Consider the following 12133-nt stretch of genomic DNA (forward strand, 5'->3'; position numbering starts at 1 on the left):
CTACAGTTCATGGGGTCGCGAAGAGTCGGACATGACTTCACTTTCACTTTCACTTTCAAATGCCTTCTATGGAGAAGGCAATGGCACCCCACTCCAGTACTCTTGCCTGGAGAATCCCATGGATGGAGGAGCCTGGTAGGCTACAGTCCATGGGGTCGCTAAGAGTCGGACACGACTGTGACTTCACTTTCACTTTTCACTTTCATGCATTGGAGAAGGAAATGGCAACCCACTCCAGTATTCTTGCCTGGAGAATCTCAGGGACGGGGGAGCCTGTTGGGCTGCTGTCTATGGGGTCGCACAGAGTTGGACACGACTGATGTGACTTAGCAGCAGCAGCACTAGGCTTGAACATGGCCTAGTGGTTGTGGGAATTCAAGTCTGGGCTATTTCTTGGGTGCTATTTGAGTAAGCACCAGCAATGGACACTGCTCTATCTAGACTACATCCCTGGCCCCCAGGACACCTTTGGATCTTTAGATTGACTCTTTCCCAGGTCCTGAATGCCTGAGATCCAGGGCCAAGCTGTGGCTTGGAGTGAGCAGGGTAACCTTCACTTGGCTCAGACTGGGGGGTGTGGCATGGCGGCAGCTACTAGGGTACACCTCTCTCTGCCCGGTCTGGTGGCAAGCTAACACTTGCACTCTCCTCGAGTGGAGTCTAGGCTTCTCTAGCCTTCTCAGTGGTTCTCCAAGCAGCCAAAGGGGCTTGTCTCCTATGTGCAGGACTCCAGGATGGGGATGCCCAGGCTATGGTTGGACTCACTCACTTCTTAGGGTGAGTGTCTGCCGGCATGATCTCCCTTTTCCTTTCAGTCCTCTCCCAGAGGCACAGACCCCTTACCTGATGCTTTCTTCCTATCCTGCCTGATTACACGTGTATCTTATAACCTTGGTTATATAAGGGTCCTTCTGCAAGTTTCCAGTTAGCTTTCCATGAATTGTTCCACATGTGGATGTATTTTTGCATTGTTTATTATGGGAGGTAAGCTCAGGTCCTCTTCAGCTCCCATTTTTTATACTCTACTTCTTATACTTCTGATTGATCAACATTCTTAAACGTTTATGTCTCTTCTCTGCCATAAAGGGCATTTTCATTTTTTCTTATTCTCTCATCTTTTCCTTCTAATCTCTCAAAATAATTTTAGAAGTGTTATTGAATTTGTTACAATATTGCCTCTGTTTTGCTTTTTTTGGCCATGAGGCATGTGGAATCTTAGCTCCCCAACCAGGGATCAAACTTGCACCCTCTGGAAGGCAAAGTCTTAACCAATGGATGACCAGGGAGGGCCCTCCTTTTCTCACTATACAAAATAGTACTATTTTAGTTTAGGTAGTAATGATCTGTCACTTGGATTAGCCCATTAAGTTTTTCTAGTCTCCTTGTTTCCAGTTTCTTTCCATTCTTTTCATTCTCCAACATTCATACCAATTATCTTCCAATATAAAGAGGACTATGTCACTCTGTTTAAAAACCTCCATTGGCTCTCTACTAGTTATAGGGTGAAATAAAAACTTCCTAGCTAGAAATACAAGCATTCACATCTGACCTCAATCTACATTTCTAGATAATCTCTCGTCCTACCAGCAACATATACTACAGTCTTGTTACTCTGAACAAATTCTATGTCCTCAGGAGTCTTTGCCTTTTACAACACTGTAGGCCTGAACATGCCAGAAATCAACCTGTGCTTAATTAGTAGACAATATGTACTCATCCTTTAAGTCTCCTCTCCAACTTTAAATTTTGTACTTTATCACGTGTGTGTGTATGCTTAGTCACTCAGTTGTGTCCAACTCTTTGTGATCCCATGGACCGTAGCCTGCCAGGCTCCTCTGTCCATGGGATCCTCCAGGAAAGAATACTAGAGTGGGTTGCCATTCCCTTCTCCTGGGGATCTTTTGACCCAAAAATCAAACTCGGGTCCTGCATTGAAGGTGGAGTCTTTACTGACTGAGCCACCTTTATCACCTTGCTAGTATTTCTGTAACTGCACACATTACACAGTTTTGTTCGAGTCTTACAGTGTAATTACCATTACACGGTATTATAATGTAACTGCAAACACTTATTGGGCAGAGGACCATATTTCATTCATATTATAACTCTTGCTAATCAATGTACAGCATATAATAGGTACTTAAGACTTCACATTTTTATTCTCTACCTTTCTAGACTGCATTTCTGTTACTCATTAGTTTAACATCCATATTTAACAGGATAATATTTCTTCCATCATAAGAGAAAAAGCCATATTTTGGCCCTACATCCCCTTTGGCTACTGTTCTACCACTCTTTTCCTTTCACAGCCAAGCTACAGTTGGTATTTTTTCTTTCTCACTCTGCAGTTTCCTTTCAACTCATTGCAATCTTTTTTTCTGTCTCCATCCCTCCACTGAAATTTGACAAAAACTGCCAGAGTGACTTTTCTATTTTGAAATATATGGGACATATTCCCTCTAAGCTGGATATTTTCTCTTTGCCACTCCATATTCATTTTCCACACTTATCTCTGCTAGGCAGAGACTGAATGATACCTGCCTTTTGATTTATGGCTGTTTTGACCAATGAAAGGTACTAGCAAGAAATGGGAATGTGACAGAACAAAGTGGTTTTTGACAACCGCTCCTCTGGCTTCCTCTCTGCTTGGCTTGGTTTAGCAGTGGCAATGCTCCTCTGCCTAGTAGCCCTCTTGTACAGCTACAGCTCTTTTCAGTTTAAAGTTTGTTATGATAATACTGAGTTTGCTGTCAGTTTTGGGGTTGCTTCATCATCCTTTGTTGGCATCCCAGTCTCTTTACTAACCTCTTTTCAGTTACCCCTTTTAAATGCTACATGTTTTCTGCCAGTATCCCAACTGGTAAAACTTTTTATATTAATGATTACCTAGAAGCCATTTGATTTCCATAAGCTTTTATTCCCCGTGAAAGTCTATACTTGCTTAGTTCCATCTTCTCCCTATATACAGTCTCTACCAACTATTCTGTTCCTATCTGCAGGCTTCTCTTTTTTCACTTCCTTATATATTGCTCTTCTATAGTGCTCTATCCTAGTTCTGCTGTCATAGTACATACTCTCCACTGCTGACTTCATCCATTGTTTTGGCTTCTAATATCTTAAGTCTAAATCTTTCTCTTGAGCTTCAGACCTATGTATTTTCAGTTACAGATACTGAAATAGTCTGTTTTGTCCTCTTTCAATCAGTTATCCACACTTGTTCACAATAGATTAGAATGATATGTCAAACAGGAAAGAAAAGGGAAAGGGAAGTCGCTCAGTCGTGTCCGACTCTTTGCGACTCCATGGACTGTAGCCTACCAGGCTCCTCCGTCCATGGGATTTTCCAGGCAAGAGTACTGGAGTGCATTGCCATTGCCTTCTCCAGTGGATCTTCCTGACCCAGGGATTGAACCTGGTCTCCTGTATTGTAGGCAGACGCTTTACCGTCTGAGCCACCAGGGAAGTCTAAACAGGAAAAGCTGATCTTATTACCCATCCTTAACTGACTCCTCTGAAAACTCTCAGGATAAAGCTTCTATTCCTTAGCATACAGGTGTATTTACTTTTCTAATCTCGTATCTAGTGAAGCTATTGCTACTTTGCATTCTGTTATTCAGCCATACTCTTATTCCGGGAACATATCATTCCTTCTACTACTCTTGGCCTTTCCACAGTCTCATCCCTCTGTCTGGAATACCATCTACCCACTTGTTTCACGATTAACTCCTATTTTCTTCAAAGCTTTGCTGAAGATTCTTCTATTCCATGAGGTCTTTCTTGAACTATAATAAAGACTTGAGAGAATGAATTTAATTGTTCTTATATCTGATTAAGGGAACAGTTTGCCACAGGTATTCTAAAAATGGAAATACTTTAGTACATACATTATAAACAGTTAAAATATTAACACACTTTACATATGAATTATGTATATATATCTTTATATATGTAAACATTAAATAGTATTATTATTACCCATTTGGTACTGTTCTATAATTTTTAAAGCATTATTTCACTTTCTCCTAGATTATACTCTTGGGATTATATTTTTGAATATCATATTTCTCCATATCCCCTTCACAATGGCTGATCTACTGCTGTGTACATAGTAGGTTCAAGAAACATTTATAGTAAATAAATGGAAAATACAGGATGTCAGAGGGTACTCTCTAGTTGGTTGGTCCATTCTACTGAATCAAGATGATTCATTTACACTAACCTAGAGAGGAACCAGGGGGCACTGTAGTAGCTTTTTAAAATATATCCATCCAGGAAAGATTTTCAGTGAGGAAAACCCTATTTCTATCATAAAGTTACTCTTTTTATCTAAATTTATATCACTGTTATTCAACTTTTTTTCCTCTCAGTAAAACCAGTATCACTATTTTTAAATGGTTTTTATTATAGCTCCCATAGAAAATTACTCAACATAGGCAACACTAAAACTAAAGACAAGAAACTAAAATTTTTACTTACTCTTGAAGAAATTAATATTACACTCCAATTCAATGTGTGAAAATAAAACAGTATACTATAAAATAGAGGTGAGGAGTAACTGATGAAAAGGCCTGTAAACTCAGCAACTAGAGAGCTATTTAATTATTGTATATTAGTAACTATACATGATAATCATAAGTTACTTACCTCCAGTTTATTATTGGTCTGTGGGAAGAGGAAAGGTTTACTTCTGATTTTAAGTTGGATTCCTGAATTTGTTTGAGGGCATCTTCTAATGGAAGAACTGGTCTTTGAAGAACTAAGGAAATAATAAAGATCAAATAGTACAGAATCACTTCAACAATCTCTTTATACATAATTTAATTGGTCAATGATAAAATACTATCTTAAAACTCTTGTGACAAATTTATTTTGAACAGTATATTTTAAATTTAAACATACACTTCCCAATAAGAAATAGTTATCTCAAAATTCTCATCACCAATTTTAAGAATACTTATTTGGAAAAATGAAATCTGAGAAATGTCCAGGCTCTTTGATCTGGCATGCAAACCCCATTATATCTAGCCTCATAATTCCATAAATTTCTGACAAATTTTACAAATATCCTTATTAAGAAAAGGGGAAGATATAAAAATAGCAGTTAACATTTATTGAGCATTTACTGTTAAAGACATTATTTCTGAGCACTGTATAAGTATTAACTACTTTATTCTCACTAAGGCCTTTGAAAGAAAAAAAAGCGTTAATCACTAAGTTGTGTTCAGCTCTTCGGAACACCATGGACTGAAGCATGCCACGCTCCTCTGTCCATGGGATTCTCCAGGCAAGAATACTGGAGTGGCATTATCAGAGAAATGCAAATCAAAACCACTATGAGGTACCATTTCACACCAGTCAGAATGGCTGCGATCCAAAAGTCTACAAATAATAAATGCTGGAGAGGGTGTGGAGAAAAGGGAACCCTCTTACACTGTTGGTGGGAATGCAAACTAGTACAGTCACTATGGAGAACAGTGTGGAGATTCCTTAAAAAACTGGAAATAGAACTGCCTTATGATTCAGCAATCCCACTGCTGGGCATACACACTGAGGAAACCAGAAGGGAAAGAGACACGTGTAGCCCAATGTTCATCGCAGCACTGTTTATAATAGCCAGGACATGGAAGCAACCTAGTTGTCCATCAGCAGATGAATGGATAAGAAAGCTGTGGTACATATACACAATGGAGTATTACTCAGCCATTAAAAAGAAAACATTTGAATCAGTTCTAATGAGGTGGATGAAACTGGAGCCTATTATACAGAGTGAAGTAAGCCAGAAGGAAAAACATAAATACAGTATACTAACGCATATATATGGAATTTAGAAAGATGGTAACAATAACCCTGTGTACGAGACAGCAAAAGAGACAGTGATGTATAGAACAGTCTTATGGACTCTGTGGGAGAGGGAGAGGGTGGGAAGATTTGGGAGAATGACATTGAAATATGTAAAATATCATGTAAGAAACGAGTTGCCAGTCCAGGTTCGATGCACGATACTGGATGCTTGGGGCTAGTGCGCTGGGACGACCCAGAGGGATGGTATGGGGAGGGAGGAGGGAGGAGGGTTTAGGATGGGGAACACATGTATACCTGTGGTGGATTCATTTTGATATTTGGCAAAACTAATACAATTATGTAAAGTTTAAAAATAAAATAATAAAAAAAAAAGAATACTGGAGTGGGTTGACATACTCTTCTCTAACAGATCTGCCCAACTCAGAGATCAAACCTGGGTCTCCTGTACTTCAGGCAGATTCTTTATAGTTTGAGCCACCAGAGAAGCCCCAATCTCCATTTGCAACTGAGGAAACTGAAACATAGCTAAGTAACTTGTTCAGGGTCACACATTATATGGGTACTCATCCATATATCATTCTGCACAACCTCTAATCCAACCCTAGCTCCCATAAGTATCCACTTTCCCAAGAATTCCCACTGTGCCCTTTGGTACACACCTTCTTGTTCAAGTTGAAACGTACCTTCTATTTAAAGGATATTGCTTTCCTGCAGCCCTCTTAGGTGGAGATACAAGTAACTACAAATAACTGAAGGCCTGGAGATAGGATAGCTGACTTTCTAGCTCTTCAGTGATGCTACCAAATTATTTTTTTCTCCTTTCTCCTTAAAAAAACCCATATCATCATGATTCTGATGTTTGTTATTCACCTTAAAATTTTTAAGCAAAATCAGTATATTATTACGAATGGGTTAGTTTGAACTTGAACTCTAGAGTCAAGTGGTGATTGCATAAAATACTAGTGAAAATTGCCAGTTATGATATGGTTTGCTGGATATTCTAACCATTAAGGACCAATCCTCTTGAGGCAGAAACTATCAAGCTTTAGATTTTGATTGTTTTTCTAATAAGCATAAGCAATATCCCAAATGATTGTTTATTGGTAAAATTAATGGCTAGGTGCATAGCCTGATGGATATTAAAAATGAACTTTCTTTGTTGAAATTAAAGATGTTCAAGACAGATGGACTTCCCTAAAGTATTTTAATCACTCCCTACCCTTGCATGAACAGAGAATAAGAATCTAGGGAGTCTATACCCTTTACCTTTACAGATGGCATTGAGGTTTGACCTCTAATTAGTCTTGGCTCCAGCTGTTAAATAGGAACATTCTTGATTGTACAGTGCCAGAAGGCACATAATTTTATCTCTAGAATGTGACTGTGTAAGTCTAAATGGATCTTTCACATAAAGTGTAGTCAGAGCACCTAAGATAACATAGAGATGGGACTTTATTGAACTTAGTGAACAATTACACTGATTGTTTTGTGTGTGATTTGTTAAAAAAAAAATGTTTAGTTGAGCTAGATTATAGTTTGAGATTTGCTTTAATTAACACTCACCACTTACTATCAAAGAGAATTTAAAAACTACTTTTAAAACTAACTTGGGTCATTTACAAACACTCACTGCTATTTATTGTTGCTATTATCTAATGATCTCCTAGTCAGTACCTCCTACTCACTGAGGAATATTCAAGTCTACATTTTTTGAATATTTATTGTGTATTAGGGCTTTATTTGGAGAAGGAAATGGCAACCCACTCCAGTATACTTGCCTGGAGAATCCCAGGGACAGAGGAGCCTAGTGGGCTGCTGTCTATGGGGTCGCATAGAGTCAGACATGACTGAAGCAACTTACCAGGGCTTTATTATTCCATTTAAACTACTAGGCTCCTTTTTCTAGTTCTTTTGCCCTGATAGTTTAACTCCAACAATTCTCTGAATCCGACAATTTTCTGACCTCATTAAAACCCCCAATCCATCCCTTTTTCATAGCAAGGGGAAGCATTTGCTATCATGCATTTTGGGTGAACCTTTGGTGTAACTCTAATATTTGAGAATAAACTAAATGAATAGACAATTAAGTAAACAGTTGTTTATCACAGCTTTGTTGTTCTTCATTCATGACTGTAAACTTTCTTAAAATTTTAATTTAATATTTTGTACAGGTAACATATTTAGAAACTAAAAAATATAATACAAATTTGGAAGTTTTGCTCTAACTGGTATTTGTGTATTCTTTCACTGTTTATGCAGATATAAACATACATAAATATATATTTTATTTTTAAAAGTTGAAGTATAGTTAATTTATAATACTATCTTAGTTTCAGGTATGCAATCAGATATTTTATATTTTTATAGATTATATTTAAAGTTGTTAAAAATAATGGTTATGTTTCTCTGTGAGGTATAAGATATCCCTGTTGCTTAACTATTTTATTCATATTAATAGTAGCTTGTGTCTTTTAACCCATATCCCTATTTGTCCCTCCTTTTTCACTCTCTCCACTGGTAATCACTAGTTCTCTATATCTCTAAGTTTTTTTTTTTTTAACTTTTATTTATTTATTTGGGCTGCTGCTGGGTCTTCGTTGCTTTGTGCAGGCTTTCTCTAGTGGTGGTGAGCGGAAGCTACTCTTGGCTGCAGTGTGCAGGCTTACGGCAGTGGCTTCTCCTGTTGCAGAGCACAGGCTCCAGAGGGCGGCCTCAGTAGTTGTGGCATGTGGGCCTAGTTGCTATGCGGCATGTGGAATTTTCCCGGACTAGAGACTGAACCCATGTCCCCTGCACTGACAGGCAGATTGCTAAATGCTGCACCACCAGGGAAGTCTTGTTTGCTTTTTTAAACATAGATTCATTTATTTTTTAAAGATTTTCATATAAGTGATAACATATTTATTTTTAAATGTAAGTTTGTCTATGACATTTTAATAGGCATAACACTAAGTCCATCCACATTGTTGTAAACAGTGGAATTTCATTCTTTTTACGGCCAAGTAATACTCCATTACTGTTCAATATCCCATGAATGGTATGAAAAGGCAAAAAGATAGGACACTGAAAGATGAACTTCCCAGGTTGGAGGGTGCCGAACATGCTACTAGAGATCAGTGGAGAAATAATTACAGAAAGAATGAAGAGATGGAGCCAAAGCAAAAACAACACCCAGTTGTGGATGTGACTGGTGATGGAAGTAAAAGTCTGATGCTGTAAAAAGCAATATTGCATAGGAACCTGGAATGTTAGGTCCATGAATCAAGGCAAATTGGAACAGTGAACACTGACATTTTAGGAATCAGCAAACTAAAATGGACTGGAATGGGTGAATTTAACTCAGATGACCATTATATCTACTACTGTGGGCAAGAATTCCTTAGAAGAAACAGAGTAGCCATCATAGGCAACAAAAGAGTCCGAAATGCAGTACTTGAATGCAATCTCAAAAATGACAGAATGATCTCTGTTCATTTCCAAGGCAAGCCTTTCAATATTACAGTAATCCAAGTCTACGCCCCAAACAGTAATGGTGAAGAAGCTGAAGTTGAATGGGTCTATGAAGACCTACAAGACCTTCTAGAACTAATACCCAAAAAAGATGCCCTTTTTATTATAGGGGACTGGAATGCAAAAGTAGGAAGTCAAGAAATACCTGGAGGAACAGGCAAATCTGGCCTTGGAGTACCCAATGAAACAGGGCAAAGGCTAACACAGTTTTGCCAAGAGAACGCACTGGTCATAGCAAACACAATTATACAGTGGAAGTGACAAATAGATTCAAGAGATTAGGTCTGATAAACAGAGTTCCTGAAGAACTATGGACAGAGGTTCATGACATTGTAGAGGAGGCAGGGGATCAAGACCATCCCCAAGAAAAAGAAATGCAAAAAGGCAAAATGGTTGTCTGAGGAGGCCTTACAAATAGCTAAGAAAAGAAGAAATGTGAAAGGCAAAGGAGAAAAGGGAAGATATACCCATTTGAATACTGCATTTGAATGCAGAGTCCCAAAGAATAGCAAGGAGAGATAAGAAACCCTTCCTCGGTGATCAGTGCAAAGAAATAGAAGAAAACAATAGAATGGGAAAGACTAGAGATCTCTTCAAGAAAATTAGAGATACCAAGGGAACATTTCATGCAAAGATGGGCTCAATAAAGGACAGAAATGGTATGGACCTTACAGAAGCAGAAGATACTAAGAAGAGGTGGCAAAAATACACAGAACTGTTCAAATAAGATCTTCGCGACCCAGATAATCACGGTGGTGTGATGACTCATCTAGAGCCAGATATCCTGGAATGCAAAGTCAAGTGGGCCTTAGGAAGCATCGCTATGAACAAAGCTAGTGGAGGTGATGGAATTCCAGTTGAGCTATTTCAAATCCTAAAAGATGACGCTGTGAAAGTGCTGCACTCAATATCCCAGCAAATTTGGAAAACTCAGCAGTGGCCACAGGACTGGAAAAGGTCAGTTTTTATTCCAATCCCAAAGAAAGACAATGCCAAAGAATGTTCAAACTACTGCACAATTGCATTCATCTCACACGCTACTAAAGTAATGCTCAAAATTCTCCAAGCCAGGCTTTAACAGTATGTGAATCGTGAACTTCCAGATGTTCAAGTTGGATCTAGAAAAGGCAGAAGAACCAGAGATCAAATTGCCAACATCTGTTGGATCCTGGAAAAAGCAAGAGAGTTCCAGAAAAACATCTACTTCTGATTTATTGACTATGGCAAAGCCTTTGACTGTATGGATCACAACAAACTGTGGAAAATTTTTCAAGAGATCAGAATACCAGACCACCTGATCTGCCTCTTGAGAAATCTGTATGCAGGTCAGGAAGCAACAGTTAGAACTGGACATGGAACAATGACTGGTTCCAAATAGGAAAAGCAGTACGTCAAGGCTGTATATTGTCACCCTGCTTATTTATTTTATATGCAGAGTACATCATGAGAAACACTGGGCTGAATGAAACACAAGCTGGAATCAAGATTGTTGGGAGAAATATCAATAACCTCAGATATGCAGATGACACCACCCTTATGGCAGAAAGCAAAGAACTAAAGAGCCTCTTGATGAGAGTTAAAGAGGAGAGTGAAAAAGTTGGCTTAAAACTCAACATTAAGGAAACTAAGATCATGGCATCTCATCCCATCACTTCATGGCAAATAGATGGGGAAACAATGGAAACAGTGAGAGACTTTATTTATTTTTGACTCCAAAATCACTGCAGATGGTGACTGCAGCTGTGAAATTAAAAGATGCTTGGTCCTTGGAAGAAAAGTTATGACCAACCTAGACAGCATATTAAAAAGCAGAGACATTACTTTGCCAACAAAGGTCCATCTAGTCAAACTATAGCTTTTCCAGTATTCAGGTATGGATGTGACAGTGGACCACAACGAAGGCTGAGCGCTGAAGAACTGATGCTTTTGAACTGTGGTGTTGGGGAAGACTCTTGAGAGTCCCTTTGACTGTAAGGAGATCCAACCAGTCCATCCTAAAGGAGATCCTGGGTGTTCTAGGAGTTCATTGGAAGGACTGATGTTGAAGCTGAAACTCCAATACTTTGGCTACCTGATGTGAAGAAATTACTAATTTGAAAAGACCCTGATCCTGGGAAAGACTGAAGGTGGGAGAAGGGGACAACAGAGGATGAGATGGTTGGATGGCATCACCGACTCAATGGACAGAGTTTGAGTAAGCTCTGGGATTTGGTGATGGACAGGGAGGCCTGGCGTGCTGCAGTTCATGGGGTCACAAAGAATTTGGACAGGACTGAGTGACTGAACTGAACTGAATATTCCATTATATATATTTTCCTTAATTCAGTTAGTATTCTTATCACTATTGCTTTGAATCCTCTGGTAAACTTTCTGTTTCATTTTTTTTTCTCTTGCTCTTTCCATTAAGATCAATTCCTCTGTTTTCTCAATTTGCTTAACAGTCTCCATCTCTATGAAATTAGGTGAAACAGTTGCCAATTGCTGTCTTGAAGGGGTGTTCTTTTGTGGGAGCAACCCTATACCGCCTGTGTGTCCAGTGGTTTTGGTGGGAGAGCTGGATTTGACATGAACACAGGTCACGTCTTTTCTCACGCTGTGCTTCCATATTACACAGGGCATGCTTCCATATCACTTTGGAAGGATTGAGGCTGGGGAGGAGGGGCTAGGGCCAGAGCTAGGGCTTCCTCTGTTGTCAGGGACTATCACCACCCTATCAGGTCCAGGGTTGGGTCCCAAATTCCTGGAATAGAAGCCCCAAGGAGCAGGTCTGAGCTAGTCAGGTATGAGCTTTTCTCTCTCCCAACATCAGCACTCTGGCCCC

General features: G+C 39.1%; 1 protein-coding gene across 7 annotated transcripts in view; it reads right to left on the reverse strand.

Moving 5' to 3' along the window:
- Positions 1-12133, reverse strand: part of CEP126 (centrosomal protein 126) — a 115648-nt gene that overhangs the window by 52196 nt on the left and 51319 nt on the right. For all 7 annotated transcript variants that reach the window (XR_015141742.1, XR_015141741.1, XM_086338878.1 and 4 more), the window contains exon 4: positions 4645-4756. Coding sequence is in view for 3 of the 7 variants with exons in the window: in XM_086338874.1 (XP_086195000.1) it covers positions 4645-4756 (112 nt within the window). In the remaining 4 variants the exon portion in view is untranslated. The remainder of the gene's footprint in view (positions 1-4644; positions 4757-12133) is intronic.

This window comes from Bos grunniens, chromosome 15 (assembly GCF_055505025.1).
Source record: "Bos grunniens cultivar Pamir isolate PY7600 chromosome 15, Bosgru_T2T1.0, whole genome shotgun sequence".
NCBI classification, from domain to species: domain Eukaryota; kingdom Metazoa; phylum Chordata; class Mammalia; order Artiodactyla; family Bovidae; genus Bos; species Bos grunniens.